At 39.5% G+C, this 15,027-nt stretch overlaps 1 protein-coding gene and 1 long non-coding RNA gene across 3 annotated transcripts in view; one reads left to right on the plus strand and one right to left on the minus strand.

Moving 5' to 3' along the window:
• The window catches only part of LOC309844900, a 33,445-nt gene extending 25,175 nt beyond the window's left edge, over positions 1 to 8,270 (minus strand). For both annotated transcript variants that reach the window (XR_014300952.1, XR_014300953.1), the window contains exon 1: positions 7,909 to 8,270. This is a non-coding gene — a long non-coding RNA (uncharacterized lncRNA). The remainder of the gene's footprint in view (positions 1 to 7,908) is intronic.
• Positions 8,271 to 12,277: 4,007 nt separating this feature from the next.
• CADPS2 (calcium dependent secretion activator 2) overlaps positions 12,278 to 15,027 on the plus strand; it is a 453,461-nt gene continuing 450,711 nt past the window's right edge. The window contains exon 1 of the mRNA XM_082692417.1: positions 12,278 to 12,811. Within this exon, the coding sequence (XP_082548543.1) occupies positions 12,473 to 12,811 (339 nt within the window). The 5' untranslated portion in view covers positions 12,278 to 12,472. The remainder of the gene's footprint in view (positions 12,812 to 15,027) is intronic.

Genomic DNA, 15,027 nt, shown 5'->3' on the forward strand with positions numbered 1-15,027 from the left:
TCTAAGATAAGGGAAATAAACATCAGAAATATGACTTTATGATGTTCTCATTTTTTTGGACAGGATCCAGAGTATTAAAGCTGATTTCAGTCTATTCAAAAAAACTTACTTATTTTAAGGTCCCCAGACTCTGGAGGAAATAGAAACTAAAAAGGAAGAATTTAGCTTTTCAGTAGAAACTTTGAACTTTTTTTTTTTTCAAGAGAGAAAAAGAAAATAAAGGACAGAATTGTTCAAGATTCCATGGTTTGAGAAAGACCAAGACCACAGATAAGAATAATTGTCTTAATTAAAAGAATTTCTCAAGTTTAATGTTGTACAGACTCAAAACTTTGGGACGCCTTAACAGCTTCCTCTCATTTTTGTGTAATACCCATTTCTTCTTTAAGTTACTTCAGTTGTAACTCCTATATTTCTTTCCAATTATTTCCTTTTCCCTTTTGTCATTGCCTTCATCTATTCTTGCCCTCTTGTCATCTCTAGAGTACAGCCTGCATGATTTTTTTTAATAAAAATAAAACATATGTATATAATTCTGATGCCTAACACCCATCATTGCTCATAGGATAAAGGCCAAAATCTTGGGTACGGTCCACAGGGCCCTAGGCTATCTGGCTTCAGTTCTGGGCATTCCAGCCACTCTGGCCTTCTTTCAGGGACTTGGAACGAACCAGATTCCTTCTTGTCTCAGAGCCTTTAAATACATCCCCCTTTCTGCCCGAAATACTATAGAGATCTAGATGTATACAGGCGCGCGCGCGTGCACACACACACACACACCCATTATTGAAATTCTCAAACATATTTATGCTTGCAATACTAATCTTATTTCATCTATGGCACCATCCACCCCATCACCAGCCCAGATAATTTTGAAGCAAGTCCTCAACATATTATGAAAGACACTTCCTAATTCACGCTTATCCTTATGATCTCAGCTCAAGCACCACCTGCTTCCCTCATCCCTCTGTCGGAATGGGTGATACCTGCCTGTCTCAGGCTGTCTTCTTTTTACTAGTACAGTACTTCATGATGATGACTAATCTATTCAAAGTTTTTTATAAAACTCCAGCATCGTATTAGATTCCAAGGTGTAATGATGGTGTCAATCAGAAGATGGCACTATTCAAAGCGAGAAAAAAATTTGAGCAACTGACAGAAAAGCCAATCCATAAAATTAAATATGCCCCCAAATTATAGCAGTAAATATTTTGAGATTTTTGTGACTTGGTTCCTGCCTTAATATACCTACATTATTGCCCTTCAAGACTTCAAATAATTCCTTTCAGGAACTCATCTCCCCTATCTATAATGGTTTCTATTCCTTTGGCATAAGATTGTTTATCTTAAACACAAAGGATCCTGTAACCAATTTTTAAGTACTCTCTTTATTAAATCTGCTTATGAGTGATAATTAAATAGGATATGAGCTATTACTTCTCCTGATCACATCACCCTAAATCAGAAACACATTATACAATTAGCATATCTTAAATTACCTTTCTCTTACTGGGTAAATAATCTTACTAGATAGAGAAAATTATTGAGTTAGTTCCTCTATAGTCCTTCAACATTTGAAAGGAAGTGCTTGCATGTGATGTCATTTCTAATTTCCATCAAATTGGATATTTCAGAGGACTTTTAAAGACTATTGTTAAACTTGTAGAAATTGATACAGTATATAATTCAACTCCTTCATTTGTCTAACATGGTATGTGAGAAGTGGCTGTTCTTTAGAAAATGTCTGTTGAAATGAGAATTTCAATTATTTTTTTCACCTAGAGTTGGTGACTAAATCTGGGATCAAGTTATTTTAGCAATTGTGTGATATATGAAAAATCAGTATGTAAAGATTCTGGTTACACTTAGCCTGACATCTCTACAGAATAAGACTTACTACAGGTTAAATGATAACCTAGTCTTTTAACCATATTTGTAAAAGATGTATTTTAGCATTCAAGTGTTTGACCAAATTAAAGATACAGCACCATCTTATGGATATTTCTATATTTGTAAAATTTGGAAATGCACAAATCATTTTGAGTTTGTGAAGGGAAATCTTTACCAGAAAAAAACTGTAGAAGAAGACTATTTTAACATAACAAAGAAACATGATATAGAATTGAATAATCTGAATGTATGTGTGCATATATGAATATGTGTGTTTCTGATGGCACGGTAAATGAAGTTACAAACTGAGATTTGTAATTCTTTTTCCTTTCAAAATTAGGAATTTTTTTTTTTAAAGAATTTTATTTATTTATTTGACAGAGAGAGAGAGCACAAGCAGGGGGAGTAACAGGCAGAGGGAGAGGGAGAAGCAGACTCCCCACTGAGCATGAAGCCTGATGTGTGGCTTGATCCCAGGATCCTGGAATCATGACCTGAGCTGAAGGCAGACACTTAACCACCTGAGCCACGCAGGTGTCCCCCAAATTAGGAATTCTAATAAAAAGAAAATAAGCAACTTTCATTACAGTCTAAATTCATCACTTTGTGAAATAAGATATGAAGCCCAGGATACTGTCAGTTTCTAAATGACACTGCAATGTCACTGATTATCACCTTGCAAAGATGCTTTAAAACTACAGAACTACTGAGAAGTAGAAGTGTTACTAGCCATGAGTCACACTTCCTAAAGAATGCCGAGTTTAGGTGATAATAAACCTATTTAACTCTCTGCTCATACTGTGTAACTGGTAATAAAGTCCCTTATGTTTATCTAGTATTTAAATGTTTTCATAAGTAATGTATATCCATTATTATGTTTAGGTTTTAGATGATATTCTTGAATAAATGCTCCTTAACAATCCTTATTATTGCAATGTGGAACACAAAGCCAGTTTAAGGAGATTACAGAAAAATTGATGAACAAAACTCCCCAATTAATTGTTAAGATATAGTTAGGTATGCATGGTTTATATCTATAACATAAGTTCACCTTAGTTATCAAGTATGGGCCTTTGACATTACATGATTTACCCTGTTCAGATTTTACAGAATTACTCTACTATAAAATAGAGATTCAGTGATTCTTTGCTTTTTGGTGTCTTGAACTCCATGATAAAAGCTTTGGAACCTCTTCTTAGGAAAACAGTCCATAGATACGATACATTTTGCCTACAATTTTAGGAGCTCTGGACTCCTTGGTGCTCATCCATGCTTTATGACTTTAAATAATATTCTTCTTATTTTAACATTTATTTCTTTAGGACCTATTTTAATAAGCAAAGGCCCCACAGGAATTTAATTGCAAAAATATGAAGTCTTGGGGCACCTGGGTGGCTCAGTGGGTTAAGCGTTTGCCTTTGGCTCAAGTCATGATCTCGGGGTCCTGGGGTCGAGCCCCATGTCAGGCTCCCTGCTCAGCGGGGGCCTGCTTCTCCCTCTCCCCTGCTTGTTCTCTTTCTCTGTAAAATAAATAAATAAAATCTTTTAAAAAAGTTTTAAAAATATGAAATCTTATAGTAGAGAGGATCTATAATTTACAGACACACACACTCTCTCTCTATTTGGTTTTAACACATTTCTCCCCACAACTAAATTGTATAGAAAGATCAGTGTAAGCAAAGAGGTTCTTACTGGTTTGTTTTTATATAGATTTTATTTTCAAGCTATTTACTTCAGAGTGAGATCTAAAACTATGATGATGACAAATAATATAGAATTTTTGGCTTTATCCAAACAGTATAGTTTTTGACAATATGCTGTTAAGAATCATTTTCTATTTAAGGCAGACTCTTGAATCTAAATATTTAAATTTTGTTTCAAATGGAAACTTGTCACCAATTAATAAAATTAACTTATTCCTAGATGTCCACATTAGTGGAAAAAAATAGAACATAAAGTAGAAAAATTCTAAGCATACCACATACATATTTTTATGTTTACTTCTTAAATGTAGACAGATATTTTATGGCTTAATAAGAAACCCAGGGAAATTTAAAGGACTTATAGTATGATGTTAAAATTTAGATCCAAGACACTATATTATATGTTAAATTTTTAAATCAAATGTAGAATTATCTATATAGATATATCTCTCTATATATATCTATATATCTATATTATCTATATAGAAATTACTATTTATTAATATTCTAGAAATATCTTGCTAATACAATGCTTTAATTTTTGAGAGACTGCATAAAATATATGAAAAATTTAAAGATCTGATCATTTAAAATATTTTTAAATATTTTCACGTGCAATACCTTTACCTGTAATAAGATCCATGGGGTACATTTGTTCAACATAGTGTAATACCTACTTTATTTTAAAATCAGGCAGAGGGAAGAATATTTGTGAGTAGATTTTGCTGAGTAACAACGTGTGGGTTATACAATAGTAAAATCAGAAACTTGAAGACTAAACATTCTCAAAATATGGTCCTTAAGCCCCTGAGTATCCCTAATGGCATCTCAAAGAGATTGAAAATGTTTTCATATGAATATTAAAATGTCACTTGTTGTTTTCACCAGGTTGACATCACACAAATGCCACTGAAGTGATGGTGGATCTGTGGTGGAGCTTTAGTGTGAATTAAGGCCATTGCTCCAAAATCCACCAGTAATCATGGTGTTCGTCACCTGCATACACTCACAGGAGGAAGATAAACAAAAACTAGTATCACTTAACATTTCTGATGAGGGGTGACTGGGTGGCTCAGTGGGTTAAGCCTCTGTCTTCAGCTCAGGTCATGATCTCACGGTCCTAGGATTGAGCCCTGTACTGGGCTCTCCGCTCAGCGGAGAGCCTGCTTCCTCCTCTTTCTTTGCCTGCTTCTCTGCCTACTTGTGATCTTTCTCTCTGTTAAATAAATAAATAAAATCTTTAAAAAACAAAAAAACAAATATTCCTGATGAAAAAGTAAAAAGTATTAATTTTGTTCAATCTCACCCCTGGGGATGCATTTAAAGAAATATTCTGTGATGTGAAATGAGAGGTATACCTAAAAGTAACTCTGCATCTTAATGAAGTCATCTGGAGGAGAAGGGACTGTTCGAGTTGCAAGCTGAACTAGCTGCTTCTTCCTAGAACACAATTTTTACTGGAGAGAACAACTTGACAAACAAATTATAATTATCCATACTTAGATAATTGGGCAGACATTTGCTCAAACATGAGTGAAGGGAGCTTGTCACAACTGACAGTATTTTGCCAGTGATAAAATGCAAGCTTTCAAGCAAAAATGAGAATTTGGAAAACTTCTGTCTGCAATTGTGAGCTTGGTAGTTTTCTGGTACTTAATGACTCTTTTTTTTTTTTTTTTTTTTGCTGAGATTGCTGGTTATTGATGAAGGTAATTTTTAAGGGGTGCTATATAATTAACAAAACGTGTTGACTTTTGGACAATTTACATTACCCAGTGAACCAGTGTGAGAAAGGTTTATTAATGATGTGGTTTTGGATTCCACATTGCAACTAATCTTAAACAACTGCTTGTTGAGTTTTGGGGTAATATTAAAGTAGAATAGCCACAATTACATAAAAAAGCCATTAAAATACCCCTTCCTTTGTCAATTGCATATCTATGTGAGATTGTGCTTTCTTCATCTATTTCAAACAAGATAATATACTTCAACACGTTGAATGTAGAAGCAGATACAAGAATTTACATGATTTCTATTAAGTCAGACATTAAAAAGATTTGTAATGTGTAAAACGATGCCACTCTTCCCACCCAGCTTTTTATTTTGGAAATACAGTAATTTTCATAAAAATATGTAACCTATGTTATATAATAGGTTTGTTATTATTGTGTTTAAATGAATTAAGAACTATTTCTAAATTTTTTTAGTTTCATTTTTTCTAATATTAAAAATACTAATAAATATAGTCCACATAACCACAAGGTCTTGGGGTCCTTAGCAAGTTTCAAAAGTATAAATAAATAGGTCTGGACATTAGGAGAAGGAAGGGGAAAATGAAGGGGGGAATTGAAGGAGGAGATGAGCCTTGAGAGACTATGGACTCTGGGAAACAAACTGAGGGTTTTAGATGGGAGGTGGGTAGGGAGATGGGTTAGTCCGGTGATGGGTATTAAGGAGGGCATATATTGCATGGAACACTCGGTGTTATACACAAACAACGAATCATGGAACACTACACCAAAAACCAATGATGTACTATATGGTGACTAAAATAAATAAAATAAAAAGAGTGTAAATAGGTCCTGAGAATAAGTTTGTTAATCTCTGCCATAGACCAGAGTAATAGCATTTAGTAAAAATATCTTTATTTTTCCCATGTAATATAATTTGACTGTCACTTATAATTGTCTCCAATAAGAACACTATCTCAATTTGGTTTGATTATTTTGAGCATTATTATTGAAATGGTATAAGTTTTTTTTTTTACAGTAGCAGAATTTTCATTGGCTGTATTTCTAGTCAATCAATGCAAAGCTGTCTTTACAGTGTCTTAGTATAGTGCTTAATATAGAATAGGCACTCAATAAATATTATTGATTGGCAGAAAATGCGTTTAGCAACAAAGTCAATGTAAGTTCAAAAAAAACGATGAAAGCTAGGGGGAAAAAACCTCTACTTATTGCTTTATCCATTTGTGGGCATAATTCCTAGGTTTTATCCATTGCCACAAAAAACTCAGTTTGTGTCTTTCTTAACATTTAAAACACAAATATGTCTTCTAGGCTAAATGCCCACTTCTCTAGGAAAACATAATCACCACATACATTATATATCTTGAGTTAATGTAAGACTTTTCTCATGACATTTTGAGCACATAGGTCACAATATGCTTCTACCTTTTTCCCTCTGTACTTCACAACCAATTCGTTTCTGTTACTTCCTCCAAATTTCTCACAAAATGGAAACTTAAAGAACAAAACTGTAACCAATCATTAATGAATGCCCACAGATTGAATAGGAACAGAAGGAAAGTAGCTGCTGCTTGTGAGGTCAGACCTTCTTACAAAAATTATGAAATCTCTGAGATCTTAATAAAATACCTTAACAAGAGGGCTCAGTTGGTTAAGCATCTATCTTTGGCTCAGGTCATGATCTCAGGGTCCTGGGATGAGTCCTGCATCAGGCTCTCTGCTCACTAGGATGTCTGCTCCTCCCTCTACCCCAACCCACTCTCAGGGTTGCCTTCTCTCTCTCTCTTTCTGAAAACAAACAAAAAACCTTAACACGTATTTGGAATTTACTTTATTCTGGTTGTTTCAAGACAAATAATTTAGAAATACAAATTCTAAGTTAGGTAAAACCTAATAAAAATGCATAGAATCATTTACTATCCTATCTACAGTTTGTTTCTGTAGTTCTATAGTTAGCAGTGAGCTAAAGAAAAAAGCAATTTTAGGGTGCCTGTCTGGCTCAGTCTGTTAAGCATCTGCCTTTGGCTCAGGTTATGATCCCAGGGTCCTGGGAATGAGCCCTGCATTGGGTTCCCTGTTCTGCAAGTAGCCTGTTTCTCCTTCTCCCTCTCCTTCTCCCTACGGTTCCCCTTATTTGTGCTTTCTCTCTCTGTCAAATAAATAAATAAAATATTTTTAAAAAAGAAAAAAAATTAAAAAACAATAAAGCAATTTTAATAACAGTAAAATACTCAGCATTTGCTCTGTATCAAAGAGTTTTTAAAGTACTTCGCATGCATTATCTTATTTAATCTTCACAAATTAATCCTTTGATTATATTGTGTGTGTGTGTGCATGTGTCTGTGTATCAATCAGTGTGAACTACTCATATCCTGGTCCATTTGTGCTAATCATTTGCATATTTTTTAACCCATTATCTGTAAAAAGGGGAGTCCTAGAACAATTCTCTGCTAGACTTGAATTCTAACCAGAGAGGAGAGAAAGGGAAAGCTGAGCAAAGAGAGGAAAGGGATTTAAATGAGGTTGCCAGGAGGATTATTGCCTCATAAAATGTAAATACTCACCTTAAATTTGTTGTTCTTCTCTGACTTCTGTAAATGCATATTCTTTTTCTTAGCTGGGTTTGCGAGTTGACAGTTTGCCCATGCATATTTGTAAAACTGGTCTTTCTATTTGACTTGAAAAAGATTCCTCTCTCTGTTGTAATAATATTTTAGCGATAACTAGACTACAAAAAAATAATAGACTGCCCCATTCCAAAACAGTTAAGGGAATATTTTGTGAATTTTTTCATTATTACTGTAAGAGCATATATTACCATAATTTCTTATTTTGCTTATGTCTGTTTCATATGCATTGCCTCAGGGACTAACTTTTATTGTTTTTATCTACTCAGAATAGTGCATAGCTTAGAGTGGGTGCCCACAAAAATGTCTGTTCAATGAAAGAATGATTTCATCTGTGACTTGAAAGAGTTAATATCTTCCTTTCAGGTCAAATGCACAAATCAACTCTCTACCAGGAAACAGGCCACCTATAGCTATTCAGGTCACACACCTGTTTCTTTAAATATCATTGCCAAAACACATTTTATATTCTATTTTATTACTGTGCATTCATCTTTCCCTAGCATTAGAGGTGTTTCATTAAAAAGCAGTAAAAGTTCAATTTGTTTTTATATTCACCTTGAAAAAAGTAAAAATGAATCATTGAATAAGCTCATATGTATTTTGTATATTTATGAAATCGTATAAACCAATCATAGTGTTATATTATGAAATTGTACAAACCATAGTCTTATGAAATCGTACAAACCAATCAGTCATCATTTATTTAATTATCTGGGAGCATCAATTGATTTATAATGACCTGAAAAGGTAATATTTAAGGTAGAAATTGTAAGCACAAAATTAAAAATATTAATCATGAACAATTAATTTTTAATGATCAGGTCGTCTTTTCAGGTTCCTTTTCCTTGAACCATCCCTTAATTGGAGGCAAGGCAGGGAGGGTTCCTCAGAGACACATCCTTGGCCTTCTTCTCACTCTGAATACACGATTTCTGGCCCTAATCATCTGTATCTGTAGCTTCCACGAGCACTAATATGCTGACAATTCCCTTTTCCCCTAATAGGTTTGAGTACCAGCTTTGCATCTCCAGCTGAGCCTAGGATCTTTGTGATAGGCTCCTCAAAACTTCGTGCTTCTCCAAACCTATATGTCTCGTAGAAGTCCATATTTCTTCTATTATCAGTCAGATTACCCAAGCTGAGAACCATGTTCTTTCCTTAACCCTCTTCCTCAGCTTCCCATCCATGTTCTGATTATTCCTTTGCCTATCTCTTAAGCTTCCCTCTTCCCCTTCTCTCCTGTTTAAACTCAAGCCCTCATTGTTTCTCCACCAGATTTTCTTACTAACTTCACTGCCCTTACCGTGCTCCAGACTGATTCTTACGAGTTACAGATCACCTTAGGTTGTACCTTACTTAACCCTTTATGTATATCCCTGATTCCATCAGGATATGGTTTAAATTCCAAAGCATGACATAGAAGAACAAGATGCCTGCCCACTGTCCTGCTCAATGCTAAATTTGTCTCTGCCTGTTCTCTATCTCACCCTCTCCATCTTCATATATATCCTTCACTTCAGGCATGCCACTTTACTTGCTGTTCTCCAAATGTGCGAGCAATTTCACCCCTTTGCAAACATGGCTCCTCCTGCCTCCAGTGCTCTCACCCCAGTAGCTCTGAATCATATTTCAAGACGTATGTCAGCATCCTTCCCTTACTCTGTCCTGTATGAGGTAGTTCTCTGTATTACCATATCTTTGGGGTTATTAGAACAATTATCAGATTGCAATATCAACATGTGTTTTTTGTTTTTTAAAATAAGTTATTTTTTCATTTGTCATTCTTCAATCTACAAACTTAAGGTCCAAGACTATATGTTGTCCTTCTAAATATACTTAGCATGGTTTTAACATATGCTAGTTTCTTAAGCAATGTATGTTTAATTAACAAAATCCTTAAACATGTCCTTTGTTGCCTTTTTGGATATTTCTTTAATTATGCCCATTAAACCATTTTCATCTTCATAGAGAAAACACTGTAGAGCTTATTCTAAAAATTATTAGATATTTTCTAGTGGGGTCCCCCAAGGGTTCAAAAACCCTTAATTTGATAACTATTTTTGGTAGGAAGAGAATCATAAGCTAACACATCAAGTAGTATTAACTAACTAAAAAAGGAAACAAAAATATACCTTTCTTAGTAAGAAAAATAAGGGCAATAAAGCTGCTATATTTAAATTATACTTTTATGTTGCTAGAAATTATACTCTTATTTAGTTATCAGTTTAAAAAATAATACATTTAATATACTGACTTATAATCAGATTATAATAGAAAAAGCCACTATTTGGAACTAGAAAGGACTTTGTTCCAACAGTTAGCTGTGTAGGAAGAGGATTCTCTAAGTCTCAGGTTCCTTATCTGTACAAAGGAACTAAACATGAATGACATTATGTATATAAAGGGTTTTGTGCAGTCATGGCTACAAAGCCCATAAAAGGTAATTGTCAATATCACCATCATCATCATTTTTTTTTTTTTAAGATTTTCTTTATATATTTGTTGGGAGGAGAGAGAGAGCACAAGCAGGGAGAGCAGCAGGCAGAGGAAGAAGCAGGTCCCCGGTGGAGCAGGGAGCCGGATGTGGGACTCGATTCCAGGGTCCTGGGATCATGACTGGAGCCGAAGGCAGATGCTTAACCGACTGAGCCACCCAGGTGCCCCACCCCATCATCACCTTTTAACCAAAGGTTACTTTGGTCATATTAGATGGGCACATTTACAAAACTTCGCAAAAGTAATTTGCTGTGTATATGAGCAGTAGATACTATCACTTTAATGGGTAGGCTTGCCATTTATTATTCACCCTGCCAAGCATAAAACATTATCTTTAAACCAGTTTCTGAGATTTCCTCTTCCTCAGCAGCTGGAAAACCGCCAGTAGTAATGCCCTCAATGAACATTTTATCACTGTGGGCATCCATTAAGGATTGATAAATAGGCAAGAGTCCCTAGGAGTAAATACCTCCTTGCTTTTTTCATTTTTTTTCTCCCCCCCCCCCCCCCCCCCCATCTAGGGAGAATGTCAGTAAATGCAGAAGGAAAGCCTCTCTCTTGTGTACCTAACGGTGGAAGTGGCTTGAAAGACTGCTTTTTTGGCCACAGAGTAGACAAGCTCAGAGGTTCCCCTTCGCTCCATAATCCTTCTGCCAGCTTGGCTACAGCACCCGCACCTTGTGTTGAATTCACTAGATTTCCTACCCGCCCCCCCTCCCCGTTCTCGGGATTAAGTACATCAGAAACAGAATCACCAGAACAAACTCCCGGGTGGTTCCGGCAGTGGGACCGAAAAATCTGGGCAGATAAGAGGCTTCAGGTGCAGCCTCAAGACGCCCACTTGAGGCCAGAACCAACAACGACCAAGTGTTTGTCCGTGTGCTCCGCGGGCTCGGCCAAATGCTAACAGTACTGGGTACCGGGCGTGGGCTCAAATATTTGTTGGATATATGTCTGCGGCTGCACAACCTGTTTTGAGTCAACCGCATCCCAACCTACACTATAATCCGGTTATGTGTGAGCTGAACCTGAGTGCCATTTCGCAAATACAAAATCTATCTTGTTCATGTGTCTGCGGGAATAAAAACAATTTAAAAAGGAAGCCTGGCGTGTTTTTTGTTTTTTGGTTTTTTGTTTTTTTTCTTCCCCTTGTCAAGAACGTTCCTCTGACTTTATAATTTGGACTAACAGCAAAAGTGTCAAACTGAGCAGAGCGAGAGACTTTTCAAAGTCTCTTCCCAACGTTATGTGGAGGCGAGCGGCTCAGGTCCCACTTTTACGCACTTGGGTTCAAGCCTGGGCATCCGGTTCTGGTCTGAAAGACGTTTTGTCCCCTCTCCTCTCCTGCGCGGGGCGGAGGGTGGGGGAAGCTGTCCGGCCTCCGTCCACCCGTCCCTCGGGAGTCTGGTGGAAGAAAAAGGACGTGGGGTGGGGGTCAAGGCCGTGCAAGCACCCCCGGGTGTGCGCACTCGGAGCCCGCACACGCAGCCCCTCCCCGCCCGTGCACACTGCGCGCCCGGGTAGCCGGCACCTGGGCCCAGGCAGCAGCCGCGGCGCGCGCACGCGCACTCCACGACCCCGCGCCCGCTCAACATTTTATTCCACGTGTTGCTTGTTGTGGGAGCCACAGGTTCCCCACCTGCGCCCGGGCCCTCGAGCCGCCCCGCCTCTGCCCACCGGCGCGGCAGGATCACGGGGTTGGCCGGCCCCGGGCGGGCAGAGGAATTCACGAGGCGCTCATGTTCACCTCCAACGCTAACTCCGCCTATTTAATCCCGGCGGCTCCCCCTCTTCTTCTCCGGCTGCTGCCCGCCCCTTTCGCCCTGGTGGAAGGAAACATTCCGTCTCCAACTCGACGTGTCCGGAAAGCTCCGGCCAGTTTCCCTTTCGCTCTGCGACCGCGGCTGCGAGCCGCGCGGCTCCCTCCGACCGGCAGGCGCAGCTGCCGCGGGGTTGAGGCGCCTGGGGGCCGCGGGCCGAGCGGCGGGGCGCCCCGAGCACCATGCTGGACCCGTCTTCCAGCGAAGAGGAGTCGGACGAAGGGTTGGAAGAGGAGAGCCGCGATGTGCTGGTGGCGGCCGGCGGCTCGCAGCGGGCGCCGCCGGCCCCGGCTCGCGAAGGGCGGCGGGACACGCCGGGGCGCGCGGGCGGCGGCAGCGCTGCCAGACCGGTGAGCCCCAGCCCCTCGGTGCTCAGCGAGGGGCGAGATGAGCCTGAGAGGCAGCTGGACGAGGAGCAGGAGCGACGGATCCGCTTGCAGCTCTACGTCTTCGTGGTGAGGTGCATCGCGTACCCCTTCAACGCTAAGCAGCCCACCGACATGGCCCGGAGGCAGCAGAAGGTGAGTTGCACGCAGGACCAGCTGCCTCCGGCCGCCACTTCTTCCTTTCCGGAGTTTTTCTCCCGGGAGAGCTCCGGGTCGCTTGCCCTCTGCCCTTGTTCAACGCGGGTACTAGTTTTGTTGGTCTTTGAGCTTCAAGGGGATTTTCGGGGGCGGGGGGAGACCGTGCTTGAGCCGGCTGGGTTTCGGGTTGCAGAGGACGCGTCCTCCCCCAGCCCCCTTTCCCGTCGGGAGAAGCTGTCAGCTTGGCAGGAGTGAGACTCACCGCTGGTGCCGGCTGTGCGGTGGCTGCACCCGGTGGGGGTCCCTTTCGGCCAGGCTAGTATGCAACTCCCATAAACTTTAATTTCTAACGGCCATGGTGCATTCCTGTCCCCCTGCTTCAGCTGGAGCTGGGCTTCTCTCTGGGTGTAAATGATTGTGTACTTAGGCGAAGTGGGTGAAATCTGGACACTTCTGTTTGAAGTCTTCACTAGGGCGAAGGGGTAGGAATTTTCCTCGTGAATAATAAGAAAAAAGTTAAGCTTCCTATACCGCTGGAAAACTAGGACATCAAATCCAAACCCTAGAGAAGGTACGCAGTTTTGTAGAGTTGCTGTAGGTGAGTAGTTCCTGGTCTGAGTCGGCCTAATGAAACGCACTATTGATGAAAAACAAAGGATTGGCACATTGCCCCTCAGTAAGGAATGCGGGTTTTTTTTCTTTTCTCTTTTTTTAATCCCAAAGTGGTAAGGAATTTCAGGTGTAATGTCTGCCAACTTTAGTTTTAAAACCAGTTTCCAGGGGTCTAATGTACTGTAACAGATGAAAGTCATGACTCAAATTGCCCTAATCGGGTAAATGTTCCAAATAAAACATGTCTAGGAAATCTTATAGAATGCTGTACCTAAATGTTCAGGAAAAATGTAACCATCTCCTTAGTTGGACAATATGTGGGGACCCAGAGAGCTTGTAATTTGCCCAAGGCATATCTAGCTGCATAGGTGTTTTCTGAAGTATTAAGCCTGTGAGCAATCTCTTAAATTTGGAGAGCTTGTGAATTGCCTTCTGAAACACTGCTATAGCTTTCACTAAACCGTCTTCCCGCCACCCTCATTTATTCAGCCTTTAAAAACACCTAAAACTAAGAAGCGGTTTTGAACCTGTCATTCTCTGGGAGTACCTATGGGATGATTCTCTGTAGCTGTGGTCCTATTATACAGATCCTTCCAGAACCTAACCCTGTAGGTAATTCAGTCACAAGGCTGGAGCTGGAAAAGATGTATCCTGTAGGCAGACGACTCATTTTGCAGGAGAGCTGTATATCCAAGCACCATTTCCTAATTTCAGACCAATTGAGGGTCAGGTCAGCTGTGGCTACCCCATGAAGTTCTTGTGCACCTTCCATCCCACTCCTAGCTAAGTACTTCCTCACTGCTGCTTCTGTTGCTGTCACCTGTTGCTTCTCCACTCCATAGGTCAAGCAGCTTTCAACCTCAGTAGTCCTTAACTAAGTGTAAGTATTGACCTATGTTCTCTGGTCCTATAGCATGCTTCTGAATGTCATCCAGTCATCACATTGATCATTCATGCAGAATTTAAGCTTATTTTTGGTGTATTAAAGTGACTATGGTTAGACTAAGGGTATGCCTGTTCTGACTCTTCTGTAAAAAGTCAGTGGTAGCTGATCTATAAGGTGTGTATTTGTCGCATTTTGTTACTGAAGCTTGTTCATAGCTGCAGATCTGATTCCTATTTAAAAAGTTCTTGCAGAACTTGAACTTTGAACCATTCACAATATGAAGGAAACGGCTATAGCCTTATCCAGGTGTTCCCAAATCCAAACAACAAAATCCTGTGTCTGATCTCTGCAAAAATGTTTAGCATGTTTGAAGACTCAGATTAGCCTGAGTTTTTATTAAGGGGGAGGCCATGTAACAGTCGAAGTATGTATTTCCCATATTTATATATTTAAAGATTTTATTTATTTGACAGATCACAAGTAGGCAGAGAGGAGGAAACAGGCTTCCTGCTGAGCAGAGATTCCCAATTTGGGCTCAAACCCAGGACCCTGGGATCATGACCTAAGCTGAAGGCAGAGGCTTTAACCCACTGAGCCACCTAGGCGCCCTGTATTTCCCGTATTTAAAAGGCTCCACATTTTTTTCCCCTCCTAACATGCTGCTTACTAAAGAGAGCTGGAGCATTTCTTGGCAGTAGTTTTCCTCCTAGGACAG

This window comes from Mustela nivalis (assembly GCF_964662115.1).
Source record: "Mustela nivalis genome assembly, chromosome: 12".
Classification (NCBI taxonomy): Eukaryota; Metazoa; Chordata; class Mammalia; order Carnivora; family Mustelidae; genus Mustela; species Mustela nivalis.